General features: G+C 45.7%; 1 protein-coding gene and 1 pseudogene across 1 annotated transcript; one reads left to right on the top strand and one right to left on the bottom strand.

Moving 5' to 3' along the window:
- Positions 1 to 161: 161 nt before the first annotated feature.
- LOC136542090 (vacuolar protein sorting-associated protein 52 A-like) lies at positions 162 to 18862 on the bottom strand (annotated as a pseudogene).
- LOC136542098 (uncharacterized) lies at positions 2183 to 21521 on the top strand. Its single transcript, XM_066534388.1, has 4 exons — positions 2183 to 2345; positions 2440 to 2517; positions 2707 to 2835; positions 21360 to 21521. Exons 1-4 carry the CDS (start codon positions 2204 to 2206, stop codon positions 21518 to 21520), a joined length of 510 nt encoding a protein of 169 aa, XP_066390485.1. The 5' UTR covers positions 2183 to 2203; the 3' UTR covers position 21521.
- Positions 21522 to 22100: the final 579 nt, after the last annotated feature.

Here is a 22100-nt window from a genome sequence, read left to right as displayed (position 1 = left end):
ACAAAGGGGAGTTGTCTTTGAGAAGCATATAGACTAAACAATTTTGTTGTTTTCCTGTTTTCCATGAAACTGACCTGATGGTAGAAGTAATGTATGTTTAGCAGCTGCAAAGAATAACTAGGTTGTACAAACATATATAAAGTTTCATGTACAAAGAATTAATCGCATTAGAATATTGATAGAAGACACAAATATTACCGAAGAATAAAATTGTCCCCTTGGATATGTGAAGTCCAAATTCTTGCACCTATGATCAACTAAACCATCTGCCCAATTATTTAACCATCTGTGTGAGATAAGGTGATAGTTAGAAGCACCAGGCATCAGCATTGTTAGAAGCATCTTACATTCTTACGAGTTAGAAGTAACACAAGATTTCTGTGACAGATTGCAAATAAAACTCAGAGTGGGCTGGACCAAATGGTCCATTTTGGTATCAACTATCAAGATGGTAAATCAGCGGAATTGTACCAAAATCTCGTATTGGCTCTACATCAAATCTGGTTGGCACATTTGAACTTTGTTCTTAATAAAACATGGCTGGATTTTGTCAGTCTTTGGCTACAACCCAAATACACTTGCAAACTAATTGACACAAAAACTCTGTTTTTTTTTTATCTATGTTCGAAGCCTGCTTAACTGGGTATCTCTAGAGATAATTTGTCAAGTCGTCAGGACGAGGCAATATTCATCAAGCATTTGGAAGAAGGAAATGCTCTATATTTGAATGCCTTGCGTATTTTGGACATAAGGTAGTAAGAGCATGTGATTCCTAAGTTTGGAGATATCAAAACCTGAGCCCGATTCTTCATCCCTAAACAAATTACTTACATATCAGCAAAGACAGCACAATAGATTTTCTTGTCGCATCTCGTTTCCCCCCAAAAAATATTGAATCCCTTGTTGCAAGGGATATGGCATCCCCCAACCTAGAAGCGCACCAGATGAGACCAGGGAGAAGAAAATCCTAGTGGATTCAAGATAAACAGAGGTGGAATTTTTGCGAGGACCTGCGTGGAGGAATTACGAGTAGCCCTAGAACCAGGACCATAGCTTCCGTCGCTGTGGCGCTGGGCTCCGGCCTCCGGGTCCGGGCTAACTAGCTCGTCCGCAACGCCCGTCCAGCACTGTGACCAATGGCGTGTTTTTGTTCTGGAGGATTTTGATTGACCATGGTTAAAGATGGAGCTGTCGTTTCGCTCGCAGGGGCCAGGGCTCACCAAAAGCCAAGTCTATGGTGAAAGGCGAGAGACTTTGGCCTCCTTTACCGTTGTTCAGAACGCATGAATCCCACGTAAATAAATCGTGCAGGAATTCCACATAAATTAGTTTAACTAGTAAAAGTGTTCGTACGTTTCAATATATAACTATTTATATTTTTCTTTTTTATAAAATTTGAGAACTATAATTTATTTTGTGACGGCATCCAAAATATAAGCAAATGTTTTTTGGTGCTCAATATAAGCAAATGTTGGCAATCATATGAAATGTATAATTAAGCTTGTATCAAATTAATACAATAGATTTTTTCTCGTGTTGCTAAAACAAAAATATTTGCTCGTAGATATATCTTAAGTGTATTTTTTTTATAATATCCATACGTTGATACAGTTAAATATCAAGTTTCATGATTTTTTTTTTGAAGACACGTAAAAATCCATAAGTCAAAGTCAGCGTGGAGTTAGTTATTCACATATCAAGGGCTAGTTCATGATTATGACGGAAGGCCTCTCTTTTCCACATCGTTCCATTATCGAGGATTACAGCCCTGTGCCCAGAGACCAAGGAGAAGCGGAGGCCCGCGGGCTTTTCATTAAATCGCCGTAACCGGAGTAATTACCGTGCGTCGCTTTGTTTCCCCGATGAATCTCCAACTAACGCCGCTAAAATCTCCGTTTCCTGCTGCGTGATCGCGCGCTCGCGCAGAAGCCTGGCGCCGCCGCTCGTAATCGCGCGCTCCCTTCTCTCCCGATCTCTTTCCCGCGCCTAATTTCTACAAGTCCTACAGATGTCTGTCAACGAAAATTTGGCAGCCAAATTTCAAAACTCAGCCACCTATGCATCAAACTTCAATTGGCGACACTCTTCAATTTCGTTTTCAATTTTCCATGGCCTATATAAGTTGCCAAGCAGGATGGAAACGTCCAGGCAAGTCCAGTGATCTCTCCACCTCACCTACTCTTCTTTCTCCACCTCCGATTAGATGCCTGGGTTAGAAATTGATTTGAATGATGAGCCACCTGAGTCCGGCGACTTGTATCCCATAGATTGGGATGACATCGTTGAGTATGATGGGCCAGCAAACCAACTTGATTATGATATGGTTTGGGACGATGGCAGCCAAGGTGCAAAACTGTCAAGATCTTTGTTTTGCCTTCTGTTGTTTCTGTCTATGAGCTTATTCTTTCTTTTTCTGTGTTGCAGCATTTGGCGAGCAAGGAGATGAAGTTGATGCTGCAATAGGAGTGCAAGGGGATGGAGCCGATGGTCTGCAAGGAGATGGAGGTGATGCTACAGGTTAGTGTGTTGTCGGATAGCTACAGTATTTTTTTTCCAGCTATCTGTTTTTCATTCTTGATTATGACATGGTTTGGGATGATGGGATTCGAGGTTTAAATCTATCAAAGATCTTTGTTTTGGCTTCTTTGGCTACTGTCTATTAACTTATTCTCTGTTTGTTGTCTCTGTTCTTTTACTTCTGTCCAGAACATGTAGAAGATGCTGCTGCAGCATTTGACGAGCAAGGAGAGCAAGGTGATGCTGCAACAGAAGGAGTGCAATTACCTGAAGCCGATGGTCTGCAAGGTGCATCAACAAATGCAAGTGGTGCTTCAGGTATAATTTTTCGGACAACCAATAGTACCTGCACTTTGTATCCAGGTTTCGGAGTACTCTAGTTAGGCTGTTGTCGGACAAGCAATAGTGTCCAATTCAGTTGTTTGTTTTTCAGCTTTCTAGTTAGGAAACGGGAGGGCGGCAGCGTAACGTCCCGCGTCCCACCCTAGGCGTTGTGCGCACGGGAGACAGAGCAATCGTATGTACGACCAACTCATATAAAGGAGACTTTTGTAATTTTTTTTTGTTAGTCACTGGAGACAGATGGACGGAGGGAGTACTACTCAAAATTTAGTTTCACGGTTTGATAGTTGGACTATCGACTGAATCAGGATATTATAATAATACGAGTTTTGCTTGTAATCAAAACTACATTAATAGTTTGTTGGTAGAAATATTTATTTCTCAGTGAACGGTCAGGAGCCTATATATCATGTTGTTATTATTCTTTATGTTGTCTATTTTCACATTGAACATGAAAAATAAAATTAATGGAATGGAAACACATTTAGTTGAATGTGAAAAATAAAGAAAACGGGGTGGAGAAAGAAAACTAACTGAACCTAACCAGAACCGGAGAAAAAGAAAGAAAGAAAATTAAAAAAAAGACATGAAAAGACATCCGAACAGGAAGGGAAATTGGGGAAAAAAGTGTGACCGACAAGGACTCGGCTCTTTTTCCAGACACACAGGCTATCTAGACTGCCTGTCCTGCATGTATCACATAAAGCTGGAGGGTTGTGCTTGTATATAGTCAACGCAGATAGTTTCCACGTTCGTACAGTTAGTTAGCGAGAGCCGGACAAAAAAAATAGGTGCAGAGAAATTTTGCCTCTTTAATATTAGATATAGATATAGATTTCAAAGAAAACATATGAACCTAATTTTTCGCACTCTAAGAGTTTGTTTGGATCCTCTCCTATTTTAAAGCTCTAGAAACTTTAGAGCACTTTAGCTTATTTTGAAGTATAAAGTTCTAATGTGAGGTAGGCTAAAGTTTAGAGTTAACTTTAGAGGAGACTTTAGCTCTAAAATTTAGAGGAGGAGATCCAAACAGTCCTAAATAGACTTTAGTTTTTGGTAGAGTTTTGGCTACTCTCACATATTTGAAAAAATATTATGAAATTTTCATTGGAGCCATTTTTACCGAATATTTTCCAAAACGGTTTCAACTCCATAGAAGCTGCTTCACAAGAGGAGCCGGAGCTTGGTCAAACAAGACCTTTGTCTTGAGTCTCATTAGAAATCATGGATTTTAGCTTTGCCTCAAGTCAAACTTACTTCCACGAAATTACATAAAATATATTAACATTTAACATATTAAATAAATGTTCAATCAAAATATATTTTATAGTGTATCTAATAAATTTTTGTTCGAGGTTGTAGATGTGTTGGGGTTATGATACCTCGGGTATCTCAAGACACTGATTAGTCGCCCGCTCGGGCGGCCCACGGTATATGAGCTGGTATAAACCCGAACGACCGAGGCCTAGCTAAGCCATGTGGACCTGGGCCAAGCACTAAGGCAGGGGCTGGCCACGACCTCTACTCTCTGCCTTCACCGCACACCGAACTACGCCGCACGACCTCTCCTCCGCCCCGACCCCTGGTAAGGATAGGGAGAGATCGGGCTCCGCAAGGAGCATCCGCTCTGACAAGAGCAGGCACGCGGCACTGACCCCGCAAGGACCAAGGGGCCATGTAGGGTCGAGATGGCGGACTAGAGGGAGGAGTGAATAGTCCTTTCTAAAATTAAACGCACCGGCTAACCGAAACAAATGCAGAAATAAGACTATCGGTCTAGCCAAGACTACACCCATCTATCTAAGTTCACAAGCACATTATGAAGATCCTAATTAGGCAACAAATGTGTCGGGCTAGCTAGAGCTCACCTAATCAATTCTAGAGTAAGATCACACAAACCTATGCACTAGTACTTTGCAAAACCGAGGGAGCTCCTACACAATCTAGTAAGCAAAAGCACAAGGTTCCTAAGCTCACTTGCAATGCTCAATAACAAGGCTACTCAAGGCAAATTAGATAGCGCAAATTACTTAGCTACACAAACTAAGCAAAGTGACTAACAAGGTTACTCAAACCAAATTAGTCACGCAAGGGAGCTACTTCTATGCTACACAAGTAAGAAGGTAACTAGCAAGCTACACAAGCTAACTAATTACAAGAGCAACTACACAAGCACAATGTATATGAAAGTAATTGCAAGCTTGTGTAAAGGGGATTCAAACCAACAGGAAGACAAGGATGACACGGTGATTTTATTCCGAGGTTCACTTGGTTGCCACCAAGCTAGTCCCCATTGTGTCGACCGCTCACTTGGTGGTTCGACGGCTAATTGGCATCACCCGCCAAGCCCGCATGTCGGACACTGCAAGAACCTACCCTAAAAGTGATGGTAGCTCAATGACATGCTCTACTAGAGTTGCTCTTCGCAATCCTCATGGGGTGAGCACAACCCCCCCCTCACAAATCCTCCTCCGGAGCACCACATAATCTTCTCACGTGCTTCAACGGAGTCACAAAGCCACCAAGCCATCTAAAAGGTGGCAACCTCCAAGAGTAACAAGCACCACTGGCTTGCAACTCGATCACCTAGTACCACTCGATGCAATTGCACTAGAATCGCTCACTTACTCGATCGGATGATCACTATTAAGCACAAGTGAGTTAGAGGGCTCCCAAGCACACCTACACAAGCCACCAAGTCTTGAGGGTGCTCAGCTACCAGCCTAAGGCCTAAGTCTTGAGGGTGCTCCAGGTCCCAAATTGGGTAAAGCGGTATATCCTCAACCCCCAAGTGAAGCAGTCTATTCAAACACATAGCAACCCCCTCTTGCTTTGATCAAGAGAAGTTTATAGTCTAAGTTTGAACCCTTAGGCATTAGCGGTCAGCGGTGAAACCGAAAAGAGAGGGGGCGTTAGGAAAAGGTTTTAGCCCCCCCCCCCCCCCCCCCCACACACACACACACAAATTTGCAAGCCCAATACGCAACCTGCTGGGAAGGCGCACAGTCACAATGCCACTGCACAGCAGGCTGAACCATAAGGATTGATTGAACCTTCTCATCTCACTTCAGAAAACCATGACACAACCAAAGGGATAACAGCTAGCAGGGTAGGGTGACTGTGGAGGCAGGTGTGCAGTGATGGATGGTAGCTTGCCTTCAACAGCAATTGATGAAATCACGAGTCATGGCACCAAACAAGTGCAACATACTGAAGTCAATCCGCAGTCTGGTGCTTCTCGTGCTCAGCCTCAGCAAGTCGTGTGGATGAACTAAGCCCATGTTTATCCCAAATTCAGTTCTCTATTTTCTTAATTAATGCAAGGATCTGCAAGTTGTGTATATCTACAAAGCATGGTTAAACAAAAAGTAAGACACAGACACTTTATTCTTTTTACCAGAAGATTGAAGGTACTGGGTACATTTTGTGATGTACAAGGGCAAAATAATTTGGGCCATCAAAATGCAAGTGTTTTGGTAGCCAAATGTGGTCTACATTGCCAAATGCGGGATTGTAATATTGATAACTGGTTCCACTATTTTTTTGACCCGAAAATGCAACAGGGGAGACCCCCACTGTAAGAGATTTTTATTAATTTTGAAAAAGAGGAAAAAAACTGTACAAATTAAAGAGGGCTAAAAGAACTAAGCCACACAACCAGCAAGAGGGCAGGAGAAAAACTGGTTCCACTATTGTTAGTACTTTCTACTTTTGGAACTGCAAGCATCATAAGAAACCTCCACACTACCTACTACCAAATGCAATAAGAAGACTGCTCAAAAATCAAAACACAATTGGACAAGGGGGTTACGTTGACTTTGTGGTACTCATTCAGATCACATTGCCTTTAACGTGAGATTCACCTTATTCATGGTGTCAATATACGCCGCACGAACTTCTGCATATATCTCCTTAGCATGTTCCTTAAGGAAAATTATCGTGTACCTGCATTTGGATAGTGTTATGGCCAAAAGTTAGAAATTACACAAAAGAATATAATAACACAGATACAGCACATAGCTATGAAATAATTTAACCACACGGGCTTCTGCAACATTCGAAAAAATTTATATTCGCACAATAAAGGTATAAATGTGGTCTACATTGCCAAATGCGGGATTGTAATATTGATAACTGGTTCCACTATTTTTTTGACCCGAAAATGCAACAGGGGAGACCCCCACTGTAAGAGATTTTTATTAATTTTGAAAAAGAGGAAAAAAACTGTACAAATTAAAGAGGGCTAAAAGAACTAAGCCACACAACCAGCAAGAGGGCAGGAGAAAAACTGGTTCCACTATTGTTAGTACTTTCTACTTTTGGAACTGCAAGCATCATAAGAAACCTCCACACTACCTACTACCAAATGCAATAAGAAGACTGCTCAAAAATCAAAACACAATTGGACAAGGGGGTTACGTTGACTTTGTGGTACTCATTCAGATCACATTGCCTTTAACGTGAGATTCACCTTATTCATGGTGTCAATATACGCCGCACGAACTTCTGCATATATCTCCTTAGCATGTTCCTTAAGGAAAATTATCGTGTACCTGCATTTGGATAGTGTTATGGCCAAAAGTTAGAAATTACACAAAAGAACATAATAACACAGATACAGCACATAGCTATGAAATAATTTAACCACACGGGCTTCTGCAACATTCGAAAAAATTTGGATAGTGTTTGCTTTAGTGATGGATGAGGTCACAAGGGACATACAAGGGGACATCCCTTGGTGTATGCTTTTCGCGGACGATGTAGTGCTAGTTGATGAAAGCCGGACAGGAGTGAATCAGAAACTGGAGTTATGGCGGGAGACTTTGGAGTCCAAAGGTTTTAGACTTAGTAGAACTAAAACTGAGTATATGAGATGTGACTTCGGCACTACTACTCGGGAGGAGGAAGATGTTAGTTTGGAAGGTCAAGTAGTGCCTAGGAAGGATACCTTTCGATATTTAGGATCAATGCTACAGAGGGACGGGGATATTGATGAAGATGTTAGCCATAGAATCAAAGCAGGGTGGATGAAGTGGCGGCAAGCGTCTGGTGTCCTATGTGACAAAAGGGTACCACAGAAGCTAAAAGGCAAGTTTTATAGGACGGCGATTAGACCTGCTATGTTGTATGGTGCAGAATGTTGGCCTACGAAAAGACGACATATTCAACTGCTAAGTGTCGCAGAAATGCGTATGTTGCGTTGGATTTGCGGTCATACAAGAAGGGATCGAGTTCGGAACGATGATATACGTGAGAGATTAGGGATAGCGCCAATTGAAGAAAAGCTTGTCCAACACCGGTTGAGATGGTTTGGACATGTGCAACGGAGACCTCCAGATGCACCGGTGCGTAGTGGAATCCTAAGTCAGGATAGTAACGTGAAGAGAGGCAGAGGAAGACCGAAGTTGACTTGGGTAGAGGCAATAAAAGGAGACTTGAAAGGATGGAATATACCCAAAGACTTAGCCTTAGATAGGAGTGCTTGGAAGACAGCTATTCACGTGCCTGAACCTTGATTGCTTCTGTTGGGTTTCAACTCTAGCCTACCCCAACTTGTTTGGGACTTAAAGGCTTTGTTGTTATTGTTGTTGTTGTTGTTGTAAAGGTATAAATACTAGCTAGCTATTAAAAATAGGCCGGCAAATAAACTGGTGGAATGATTTGTTGAATGGTTCACTAATCCAACCGGTGGTTCATAAGCCAAACCTGGCAGTTTGTTGATACAATGTTAGCATTTAAATATGTAATTCATACTTGTCAACAAATGCTACCACTTAAGGTTTTTATTCTCCACATAGACAACAAGATCTAAACTTTAACAAGCTATCTGTCAAGTTTTTGTTCAGTCCTCCATGAGTAAGACACTACGGATGACAGCCTATGCATGGTTACCGAAAATAGTAGTATGACCTTTCCATAGGTATATGTAGACACACATACTATCACCACAATCTAATGCGCCTTTGATGCAACCTCCCATACCACCATTGTCTGTAATGTCCCTACAGATATCTTGAGGTGTTTCTGAGACCTTTGTACATGAGCCTACATGTATGAGTGGTTTCCATAACCATAAGGAATGATGCGGAACTTTCTCCACAAGTTAAAGTTGGTAATTTAGTAGGATTTTATACCACAAACAGATGAAACGACCTACATTTTTACAGAGTTGAAGATTATGTAGTACAGATCAATCTCTACTATTTCTAAACCGAGTGATTCTGTGGTCCGTTTACGGGCCTGGGCTGATTTGCTTTTGTCTGTCTGTTTTGGTCCTGGGCCAATTCTTCATCACCATCCATGTCTCCTCCAAGCAGTCTCAGCCACTGCCTCTCCTCCTTCCCTACGACCGCTACACTGAAAAGATCTGCGCCACTGCCCGTTGCCCTGCAGCCTACCCTTTCCTTCTTCATGAACCATGATTATGAGGATGCGCCATCTCAGAAGCAGCAGTGGCATGAATTATAATATTGAAACCATTATTTAGTTCACAGAACTTTGCAGAGACATGGTGAGCGAGACAGGTACTGAAAACAGAAACAACAGTACAAGGCTACAAGCCAAATAGGTGTTTGATAAGAAAAATTGGCATACTTGTATTTAAGAACACTCTGCTGTAGAATCTGAATATTAGTCTTTGGTTTTCTCAAGGCATAGAACTTTTGGATGACAAACTCGAAAATCTGCATGAAAAGTTGGACATGCATCAATAACTCTCTGCTGTAGCCTTATACTATTTAAGAAGAACACAGATAAATAATCAGTGAGGAAAAGGTTCAATCATAGATTCCATTATAACTGCCATGTATTAATGCAAATTAAACGAAATATCAAAAAATCATGCTTATTCATGATAGTGTATTAACTAGTATGGCTATTGTTAGTCGCTGAATTCTTACTCTTGGTAGTAGCAGAATTCTTACTCTCATCGAGAGAGGATGACACTAGAAGTTGGGGCAATTTTCTGGTTTATTTCTCATACAAATGCCATGCCAACCTGAGGGATTGGGGATACATATTTATAGGCTGCTAGCCAGCCAAGCATATACCAAGATGCTAGTCCTAGATGTTAAGATGCTGTCCTAGATGCTAGTCCTAGATGCTGTCCTACCAGTCAAGGATGCTGTCCTTGCTGTAGCCCCACAAAGACCAGTCAACACAGAGACTTATCCATCATTCTCCCCCTAAGTATTGTGCGTCGTCTTGTGGGAAAGTTGAACCATCCCGGTCCTAGAGCAGAGCTCAAGGAACTTGATCCTCTTAAGAGGCTTGGTAAGCAGGTCCGCAAGCTGGTCCTTGGTGTTGATGTAGCTCGCCTTGATGCTCCCTTCCTCCAAACAGCCTCGGATGAAGTGGTACCTCACCCGGATGTGCTTACTCCGTTCATGGAAAACGGGGTTCTTTGCCAGGGCCAGAGCGGACTTGCTGTCCATCCTAAGCTCCACCGCTCTAGTGTCTCTGCTGAGGAGATCACCAAGCAGTCGAGCGAGCCAGAGCGCCTGAGTCGAAACGGTGGAGGCCGCTATGTACTCGGCCTCGCAGCTGGACAGGGCCACCACCTGCTGCTTGACCGACTGCCAGCTAACGAGGCACTTGCCGAGGAGGAAGAGGATCCCGCTCGTGCTCTTGCTGGTGTCGATGTCGCCGGCGTGGTCGCTGTCGCTGTACCCGACGAAGTGTGCCGCCCCAGGGCACCTAGGGTAGTAGAGGCCGTGGTCGAGAGTCCCCGCAACGTAGCGGATGATCCTCTTCACAGCCTGCTGGTGCTCCGTCGTCGGTCGCTGCATGAATCGACTAACGTAGCCGACGGAGAATCCCAAGTCCGGCCATGTGTGGGCGAGGGAGCAAAGGCTCCCCACAAGACGCCGGTACTACGTAGCGTCCACCTCCTCCGTCGTGCTGTCGTGGTTCAGCTTCAGCCTCTCCTCCATCGGAGTGAGATCTGGGTTGCAGTCGGTGAGCCCAGCTAGCTCAACGACGCGCTTGGCGTAGGCGGTCTGTCGAAGCGTGATCCCGGAGTCATCCTGGTGCACCTCGATTCCCAGGTAGAAGGAGAGAGGCCCCAAGTCACTCATCTGGAAGGTGGCCTTCATCTCTTCCTTGAATGCCGCCACCTCCGCATCCTTGGTGCCGGTGATCACCAAGTCGTCGACGTAGACACCCACCAGCAGAGCATTTCCTCCACTGCCCCGTCGGTAGATGGTCGCCTCGTGCAGGCTTTGCTCGAAGCCCATCCCCTTTAGCGTGGAATCCAACTTGGCATTCCACGCCCTTGGTGCCTGCCGCAAGCCATAGAGGGCCTTGCGCAGGCGGAGCACCTTACCCTCCTTGCCGGGGATCGCAAATCCCGGCGGCTGGTGCACGTAGACCTCCTCCTTCAAGTCGCCGTTAAGGAACGCCGACTTGACGTCCATGTGATGAACACGCCAGCCCTCCTGGGCAGCTAGCGCAAGGAGGAGTCGCACGGACTCCATCCGTGCCATGGGAGCAAAGGCGTCGTCGAAGTCGACCCCCTCCTGCTACACGAAACCTCGTGCCACCAAGCAAGCCTTGTGCTTGACGAAGGCGCCGGCTTCATCCCTCTTCAGCTTGTACACCCACTTAAGGGTGATCGCGCGGTGACCACGAGGAAGGTCAGCAAGCTCCTAGGTGCGTTTCTTCTCAACCGCATCCATCTCCAATTGCATCGCGGCGCGCCATGCCGCGTGTCTCTCGGCCTCTGCAAACGACCGAGGCTCGCCGTCGTCACACGCAAGGTGCAACTACGCCTCCAGGTCGTGAGGCACCAGTCCCGGCACCGGCTGGTCGCCGAGAAGGTTCTCCATCGTACGGTACTGCAACGGCTCGCCGTCGTGGTACGCGTCGATGCGCTCCTCATCGTGAGAGAGCGGAGTAGCGAGCTCAACCGGGTTATGCTCGACACGAGCTGGTGTTGGAGTAGACGTGCCCGGAGAGGTGCCTGTCGGTGCTGGAGTGCGTGGCGGTGCCGACTGTGGTGGAGCCGGCGAAGAACTCATCGCAGCCGAGGTCCTGGCTGGAGAGCGTGGTGCTGTCGAAGTAGTAGGCACTGGGGTCGGTGGAGGCTCGGGGGCTGGGGTAGACGCGCTCGTCGAAGAAGAGCTGCCTACTCCCCCAGCTCCCTCGAAGTGGACGTACTCGACAGTGAAGTCGTCGTACGTCGGAGCCGAGCCGTCGTCCACCGCCTTGTCCCACGCCCATCCTCGCCTTTCGTCGAACACAACATCACGCGCCGTGCGCACACGCTATGTCTTCGGGTCGAGGATGCGGTAGGCCTTCGAGCCCTCCGCGTAGTCGATGAACACTCCCGGAGTGCTCCTGTCGTCGAGCTTGCTGATGTGGCCAAGCTCCTTGGCGAACGCGAGGCAGCCGAAGACCCGCAAGTGGAAGACCGCCGGCTTGCGCCCATGCCAAGCCTCGTACGACGTCCTGCCGTCGAGCGCCTTGGTAGGCGAGCGGTTGAGGATGTAGACGGCCGACACCACCGCCTCTCCCCAGAAGACAGCCGACATCCCCCTCTGCTTGAGAAGGGCCCGAGCCATCCCCACAACCGTCTGGTTGCGCCGCTCGACGATGCCGTTCTGCTGCGAGCTGTACGGCGCGGAGTAGTGGCGCTGAATGCCCTCATCAGCGTAGTACGACGCGAATTCAGCCGCCGTGAATTCGCCGCCGTTGTCGGTGCGCAGCACGCGCAGCTTGCGGCCGCACTCCGCCTCTGCAGCAGCTTGCGAGCGCCTGATGGCGTCCGTAGCCTCTCCCTTGCCGCCGAGGACCATCACCCACATGTAGCGGGAGAGGTCGTCGACGAGCAGCAGGAAGTAGCGTCGTCCTCCCAGTGTGGCCGGTGTCACCGGGCCACACAAGTCCCCGTGCACAAGCTCGAGCCTCTCCTTGGCTCGAAAGCTCGCCCGTTGGGGAAAGGGGAGTCGCCTCTGCTTCGTCAACACGCAGATGTCGCAAAGCTGCTCCACATGGTCGAGGCACGGCAGGCCTCGCACCATCTCCATGGCACTGAGCCGCTTCAGGGCCTCGAAGTGAAGGTGCCCGAAGCGCTCGTGCCACTGCCACGCCTCGTCATCCTGACGAGCAGCGAGACAGAGGGGTTGTGCCACCTACACGTTAAGGACGTAGAGTCGATTTGCGCTTCTGGATACCTTGGCAAGAAGGCAACGACGGCGATCCCAAATTCTCATGACTCCATCCTCAACCACCACGCGCGAACCGTTCTCATCCAGTTGTCCCAAGCTGATGATGGAGTTCCTCAACGCGGGGATGTAGTACACTCCGGTGAGCAGCCTGTGCTCACCAGACACGGCAGTGAAGATGACGGAGCCGACGCCCTTGATCTCCACGCCGGAGGCATCCCCAAACTTGACGGAGCCTCGGACGCTAAAGTCAAGCTCGGTGAAGAACTCCCGTCGACCGGTCATGTGATGGGTGGCGCTGGTGTCGAGGCACCACCCGTCAGTCTTGTCGTTGCCGGAGCCGTCGCCGAGGAGGGCGTGTGCTTTTGGCTCGTCAAGGTGGAGGAGAGCCGCTGCGGCCGGTGCCGCTGGAGGTAGCTCGATGCTTTGCATGTGCCATGAACAGAGTCGGCTCCTCCGCCGCCGCCTGTGCGACGTGGGCCTGGCCGCGTCGTGGCTGTCGACAGTCCTTGGCCCAATGGCCAAGCTGGCCGTAGTTGCGGCAGGTGTCGTCTCGTGCCGGCTTGTGCTTGCCGGCGGCGCCGCCCTGGGCGTCTCTGTGCGCCTTGCGCGGCTTGCCACGCTTGCAGCCGCCTGTCGCGGAAGAAGGCTCCCCCTTCTTCCGGTCACCTTGGCAGGCAGCCCACTGCTCCCGAGTGAGAAGGAGCTTCCCGCCAGTGGTGATGGGCCCCGAGAGAGACTGTGGCTCATCATTGTCGACGACCTTAAGGCGACCTATCGCCTCCTCGATCAACATCGTGGAGAGATCCAGCAGGGACTCGATCGAGCGAGCCATCTGCTTGTACTTCTCGGGGACGCAGCGGAAGAGCTTTTCAACAGCTCTCTCCTCGCCGTAGGTGTCATCGCCGAACTGCACCATCTTTTGCAACAGAGTGTTGAGACGGAGAGCAAAGTCATCAACGTCCTCACCTGGCTTGAAGCCCAGGTTCTACCACTCCTTGCGAAGTGCCTGCAGTGTGGACTTGCGGGCGCGGTCGCTGCCGATGCGTGCTGCAGCGATGGCGTCCCAAGCCTCCTTGGCAGTCCGCTTGTTGGTAAGCGAGAACTGCATCTCGGACGGGACTGCAGCGATGAGGGCGTCCAGCGCCCGTCGATCCTGGTCGTAGTCGACGTCGCCGTACCGGACCGCCTCCCACATGTGCCGCACCTGGAGCTTTACCCTTATCACCATAGCCCACTCGACGTAGTTGGTCTTAGTGAGGGTAGGCCACCTACCGTTGGGGCCGACGTCCCTGAAACAGCCTGGAGCCCGTGGTAACCATGGTACCGATCCAAGGAGAGAGAGCCACGCTGCCTGTGAAGGCCGCGCTCTCCATCGACCCGTCCGCCACCGTTGCCGTGCGCGCCTCCTCCTGGAGCGCCACCGCCGTGCGCGCCTCCTCCAGGAGCGCCACCGCCGTCCGCGCCTCCTCCAGGAGCACCGCCGACGCATCCACGCCTGTCTGGGCTGCCGCCGCGCTCGTGGGCGTGCGCGGCTGCCCACTGCGCCACCCGCACTCGTGCTGCCTCTCTCCCCAGCAGCTCGAGGTCCTCGTCGACACTGTCGTCAGCAGAAATGGAGCTGCTAATGCTGCCGCGCAGAGCCTTGACCTCTGCTGCTGCCGCACGCGCTGCATCTGCCGCCGCCGCTGCTTCCGCCTCCGTTCTGGCTGCTGCCAGCTCCGCCGCTGCCAGCCTCGACGCCCTTGCCGCCGCTCGCTCGCGTTCCTCTGCCGCGGCAAGTTCGGCCTCCTGCCGACGCCGCGTGCTCGAGGCGACTGAGCGCTGAGACTGCCCTGCGGACATGACGCGCTACCGGGGGGCTGCTACGTGGGGAGAGGGCTGCTTCAGACGAGGAGTGAGCAGGAGCGGCCGGAGCTGCTGCTGCTCCCAGCTAGGGTTGTTGCGCGGCTGGGAAAGGAGATGAGCAGGAGATGCTCAGGCTACAGGATAGTACGGCTCCGATACCACTTGTTAGTCGCTGAATTCTTACTCTTGGTAGTAGCAAAATTCTTACTCTCATCGAGAGAGGATGACACTAGGAGTTGGGGCAATTTTCTGGTTTATTTCTCACACAAATGCCATGCCAATCTGAGAGGTTGGGGATACATATTTATAGGCTGTTAGCCAGCCAAGCATATGCTAAGATTCTAGTCTTAGATGCTAAGATGCTGTTCTAAGATGTTGTCCTAGATGTTGTCCTAGATGCTGTCCTACCAGTCAAGGATGTTGTCCTTGCTGTAGCCCCACAAAGACCAGCCAACACAGAGACTTATCCATCAGCTATTATGGCTTATAAGTGACACTCTCCGATAGTAATCCATTTGGTTGCAAGATATTTTGCTGCTCACACTTCACCATGTACGAACATAGTGAAGATAAAAATTCAAAGAACAGCACAGGAACTCTAATCAGAAAGGTTTGATAACTCATTATCACTCCAGATCATAGCATCTCACTGCAACTAATTGTCCATCGTCACTTGCATATAACAATTATAAGTTCCTCATCCAGCAAAGAGATTGCAAGTTGGAACTTGTAGCTATGTGCCACTGGCCCTAGGCTTCAATTGTCAGTGACATGTGTTACCCAATTCATATACTACTGCAGTGCTACTAAGTTTGTTCCCTTTTCAATATGACTTAGATACATATGGCAAGTTTACCATATGATCTGTCAGTTAACAACCATCATGCATCAAGACAGCAAGATGCACTAGCTCTGATAGTCACATCATGGTGACAAAGCATAGACATGGGAAACCACAGAAGGAAAATAAATAAAGTGGGTAGATGATTGGCCAACAGAACTTAAGAAGCAACAATTGTTTTTCAGACCTTTGAGACAGCTTTCTGTCGTAGTCTCTCAACCTCAGGCTGAACATCTTTTAGAGCCTTGGACGATTTAACCATGGGATCAGCGTCAATGAATTTGAATTTTTTGCTTAGTCTCAAGTGTTTTCATATATTCATCATTGACCTGCATGGTTGTTGAATAGAATATTTTCATGTCTATTAAAGAAAAGCTCATGAACACTGCTCCAACTATAGAAGAAGCTATGCTGGTGGAGCAACATGGTAAATCCGTGTGGCTTGTTTTTTTCTCTTAACGTAATCCATGTGACTTGTGATATGTCAAAACTGACAAAGAAAGTCTTGTATAGGTAAAGAAAAACAGTGAAAGATTGAGCGAACCAATATATGCAACAGCAAAAATAATGTCACCAAAACAGATACAGTATCATCTAAGATAAGATATGCTTCACTAGTAAAATGGTAATTTATAGGTTTCTTAGAGAAGCAAAGGGATAAAATAAATGATCCCATCATTTAAATTTAACACACTAACCCAAATAGCAGAAAGTTGCATTATTCTTATTCGTTGCAAATGAATGCTATACTAATTCCAGAAAGGACTTTGATCATAGAATAGAATAAACTAAATCAAATCAACACTGTAAAAATAAACACAAAAACCAGTAATGTCGAAAGTTGGCATAATTAAAGAGTGTAAGTAATAACCTCTCCATCAACAATTATGTCAATCATTCTTGGAGGTACTATTATATCCTCAACAAATTTTGACAGTTTAGACTCTGCAGCCTGCAATTTGTTTTCCAAAAGAGAAGAGCCAACATAAGGATCATAAAGATAGCTGAACATGAAGAAAAGAAAAATATTATGCATAAAAGCTATGAATACTGGGACCATTTCGAAAATGAACTATTTATGAGTTCTGATGGACCAGAGGATAGTGCCTCCACTTGAAATATTATGGAACTATTGCTTCATATGATTTTAAGACATCTCATTTCTAAATTCTAATAAATGTGAGCCAGAAAGCAAAATTGTGTTATATGTGATAGTAGCACTTATACTTAGTCATTGATAAACATAACACCTAATAAGAAACATCATCTAATCTAATATTTTCCTAACCATGTCACTTTCGTAGTTGCGTGCACAGACTAGAACACCAGCTAAAGGGATAAGAAAGGTAAACCATAAAACAAGGGAGATGGACAACATCATGTCCAGCATAAAGCAGCCTTAACAAAGGAACTAATGGCAAATGAAACCTAAGAATGAAATATACAATATATGCAGTGAACCAGACCTTACGATTTTTCAGCTTTAATCCCATGTCCATAGATTTCTCCTGAAGTACCTTTATCTCCAAACTTATGGAACCAATTTCTGTCTACCACAGAAGTCAAAACATTGAAATATGACTTAGTAAAGAAAGGGGGGCCAGCATTTTTTATCTAAAGGTGCATACATACAGAGAACCAGTAAAGCCTGAATAGTCTGGCATTAAAAAGGGTATTTTCCATTACATTTAAAACAAATTATAAGTCTCGAACCATTAATAATCCAGAAAAGGTGTCATCCAGAGTACATCACTGAATCCGTTAAATGGATCACATAAATTGAAATTACAATCCTTACATAACTCATGGAATGCAGAAGATAAAATGCAGAACGTGTTGTGCATAGCTCCATCTCTATTATAGTTACTACATGACATGTTCAATGTAACAATCTAAGTTCAGAAACAATTAATTGAACTGCTAACAAAAAAAAAATGCATAGCCCAAATTTGACATAGGTTGTGCACAGTTACTCTCTTGGCTATCCAGCATGTACGGGAATGTCTCATGTAGTATTAACACAAAAAAAGGGATATGTAATTACCTGGAATCCAGTCAGAACCGTTTCCATTTGTGACAAAATATTGTCACAATCGTGAATTTGATCATGCAGAGAAACTAGATTTTCACTTTCCTTGATGTAATCCTACAAACAAAAGGAAGACAGAACTTCTTAATGCCAAGACAGTAACCACTAGTGATTTCCCAAGTCCATTGTCTACAACATAACTTCACTACTCTTGAACAACTGTTTGGTGATTCAGCATAAAATATTGATTAAGAGAATGATCATATCAATTCAACATAAAGTTATTCAACAAATCAGGTTGAGATTCTATCAACATTTTAATTGCCCAAAGCATAATTGGCATTAACTACTTAACAAAAAAGAGATAAGTGATAACAATGCCTAAAACAATCACCTGTATAGAATCCAGCTCGATTTGGCGTATGTTATTCTCGACGCCTTTTGTGTATTCACGCAGTTTGATGCCATTGGCCAGAATGTTTGCGACTTCCTGCGTATGTTTAGAATGAAAACAACAGTGATCATCAAGAAAGAGGCAAGGGAACATGTTTCATACAGTGTGATGGTACCCAAACATTGCGGCAAGCTCAAAATGGCAGCAATGCAATCCACTTACTTCAAGGTCTCAGTAAGGAGTAAGCTGACTATCTAGTACTATACAGATATCATATATTGTAAGCTGGAGTAAAACACGACACCTGATCATTCTTGCAGTTGTCAAGCTCCTGCTGCAGCCCCTCCAGGGACTCGTCGTCACTGGCAACGATGAAGCAGCGCACACTTTAGAATTGCAGTGGTAGAACGATAGGGACAGCAGACAGCACACGACGCAATCCGAGACAGAAGAGCTGGCGATCGTAGTACCTGGTGACTTCCTCGTCGAGGGCGAGGTCGCCTACGAAGACCCCGAGATCAAACGTGTCCTTGTGCCCGTCGAGGGTCTCCGCAGCAGGGACGGCCGCCATCTCGGGTCGGAGATCGCCGGGGCGGACGGCGGACGGCGTCGGCCGGCTGGCTGGCTGACTAGCTCCGATCTAGATCTGCCACCGGTAGCGGGGACGAGGGCTGGGATCGGATCGGACGGGTCCCCGGAAAATGGAGGAGACCCGGACGACCTGTCGTCGGGTGGGTGGGAATTGGAACTTGGAAGGATGTGTTGGGTTGCACTTGGGCCTGTGGTCTGTGCCCGTATCTAACTGCAGACCATGCGGCCAGTTAATTCTTCCGGCCCATATAACCGTATGCTTAGTTAACATATTTGGCCATTTCAGCCCAAGTTCTTTTTTTTTTCTTTTTGGTCTTGATGACTGAATTTAATTTTCTCTTTTTTCTTTCTTGTTTATGCCTCATTTTAGTTTGTTTATTATTGAATGTTAATTACTTTTTGAAAAATATAGTGTAGACACAGTTCTCACATACATGTACACAAGCAGTGGCGGATGCACGATGCGAGACAAGGGGGGGCTAAAACAATGGAGATGTTGATTTGCATGAAGATTTAATGGTGAAATGCTTTTGCTACAGTGATTAGGCTTGAAATCAAGTCATTAGGGGGGCTGGAGCCCCCCCCCCCCAGCCCCCCCTTTGGATCCGCCGATGTACACAAGCTCATTTTTATGAACGCACGCACACGTCCTGACTCTATGAGTACTTTTGAAAAGGCTAATACGACAGGTCTCAAAGTTGACGAAGTTACTATAGGAACCTCACGATAGATGGGCATGTTGCCTAGCATTGTGAATTTCCTGGTGTTGATGTTTTTCCTAGCGGCTATGATTATACGACACGAATGTAGTAGATTTGATTGTAGTACACGAGAGCCACAAAGTTTAATAGACCAGATAACATATGGAATGTTTTTAATCGAAAACATGTTTATTTCTTTCCGTAGTTGGTTTCTTTCTCTCTTTTTTGTTAGCTTATATATTATAAAAAAAAACATATAACATTGCATGTGAACTAATGCAACACCAAATTTTAACATCATAGACTAGTGGAACATTCAAAACATTTTAACAAAATATCATATGAAAAATACTATATGAGTAATAAATAGGTGGACTAAGCGTAGCTTAGTTAGTTAAGCTGCCTACCCGGCATCCATCGATGGATAATTCCAAAGTACAGATGCTAAGAAGCTTCAAATTCGTCGTTACTTAACTTGAGAATAGTTTTAACAACTGTCACAACGAGATTCACTTTGAGATATACAGATTTGAAGTTTTCAGCAATAATGTAACCAACACTGGTGTCAGCTACTCAACTCGCTCATGACATGGGCGTGGAGACCACGCAACTTGGACACTAACGAATAGCTTGAGCACCTCAAGGCTCCAGTGCTTAGCTAAAAAAAATACGATGGTGCCTAACTGCTGCCTGCTTTTCTTCTATATGATTTAACAAATACATTTTTTTATGAGTGAACGACAAAGTACGTTTTAGTTGATCAACAGAACAAATAATGGCATAATGTTGTTACCAATTCTGCACTGCATTTGTGTACTCCCTCAGTCACTAAATAACTGCATATCTCTCATTCTGAGGAGTCAAACAAACTTAGGTAGTTAGGTTTGACCAAATCTATATGAAAAAATACTAAGATATTCAATATCAACATCAAATAATCATCATTAGGTTAATCTCATCATATATTTTATACTAATCTTATTTAGAGATACAAATGTTAGTACTATTTTTTAGTCTAATCAAACTTGATATATGTTAAAAAACAACATCCAGGACCATACCACCCCCACAAAAGCACATGCAGTCTGTTCGCTTGCTCGTATACGATCGTGGATTATAAGTTGAAACAATATTTTTCTCTCACACCAAACCAGCTAGCAGTAAATAATCCACGATCGTTTACGAGAAAACGAACAGGTAGATAGAACTCCTAGATAGATGAGTGCAAAGAAGACATGAGACGAGTCGTCGATCAAACCAACGTGTCCTGAGCATACCACGAGCAGTACAGCCAGCGGTGCGTACGCAGTGTAACTACCTATAACAATGATGCCCCCGGATCTGCTAACACCCACCGGTACGGTCCCTCCCCAAGCCCAAACACATAATTAGTAGTAATCCATCTTTTCCCCCGAGCAATTTATGACTCGTGATTCACAGGACAGTGATCGATATTGCAATAATAACCCCCTCTCGTCAAAAGAAAAACACCAACAGCACAACATAGGCCCCGTTCGTTGGCTGAATTTGACTGAAAAACACTGTCTGTTCCAACTAAAAAAAAGAAGCCAAATAAATTGAAATTTAAGGTCAGTTAACGGGCCATAGTACTGCAATAATGCGGGGAGGCAGGAGCAGGTCTCGATCTCTGGTTCTGGTCGACGTCCACCTGGGCAGCCTACAAGAGGAATCTGTCAGTCAGTCCATGTACCAACAGTACCATGGAGTTATGGAGCTGATAGGAATTCTTGGCATGCAGTGAAATCATTAGCCCTTATTTGGATGACGCGCATATATTTATTTCAATCCACCTCAACACATGTGAATTAAAGATGATACACGCATATCAAACGTGTACATTGATCCTATCAAACTAGGCCTTAGTGTACTGTACATTGATCTCTTCTCACAGGACATTGATCTCTTCTCACAGGAGTACGCCGATGGATCGACAAGCATGGCAAATGTGCAGAGGTCACTCACGGAAACAGGACAGCACAGCCTACGCAGCCACTCTGCAAGTTCAAAATACACCGTAGGGTGGGTTGTGCACTCCACCGATCAAACCAGTGCTCCTTTGCCTCCTTGCAGTAGCCACGAGAAAATCATTATCATGTTCGCTTGACTGATAAGCCATGACTAAAAGTAGTGTTTGCTGATTTTTGCGATGCCTGCCTGCCTGCCACAGTGCCACGTGATGAACCTGAACCAGCGCATGCCATGACTGACCTCAGTCACAGTAAGACAGAATCGTGCCCACCATCATATTCTTTCAGCGTTTGTTTGATGAGACTTTTCCTTGTGTGCCCTTATAAAAGATCGTAATTCTCTGTGTGCCGCTGAAAAAATTCAGCGGTCTTCAGCGTCACTACTCCAACTTTTTCGTGTCATCCATGCCAATTCCGTCAGTTTAGGCTCTAACGCCGTTAAACTGCAGGTGTGAAAAGACGAAAATGCCCTTAAGTTCAAATATGTTATTAATTTTTTTTGGGCATCTTAACGACTTCAAATGAAAAAACTCAAAACTAGAAAGTTGTAGATCTCGTCGAGATCTATAATTTTCATATAAATTTTTTTTTCATTTAATTTCGCAAAAAAAATAATATGATTTTTCTAAGATATATTAATCATATCAAATCATATTTTTTTGCGAAATTAAATGAAAAAAAAATTT

Source organism: Miscanthus floridulus, chromosome 1 (assembly GCF_019320115.1).
Source record: "Miscanthus floridulus cultivar M001 chromosome 1, ASM1932011v1, whole genome shotgun sequence".
NCBI lineage: Eukaryota > Viridiplantae > Streptophyta > Magnoliopsida > Poales > Poaceae > Miscanthus > Miscanthus floridulus.
This window is presented reverse-complemented; position numbering and strand designations above follow the sequence as displayed.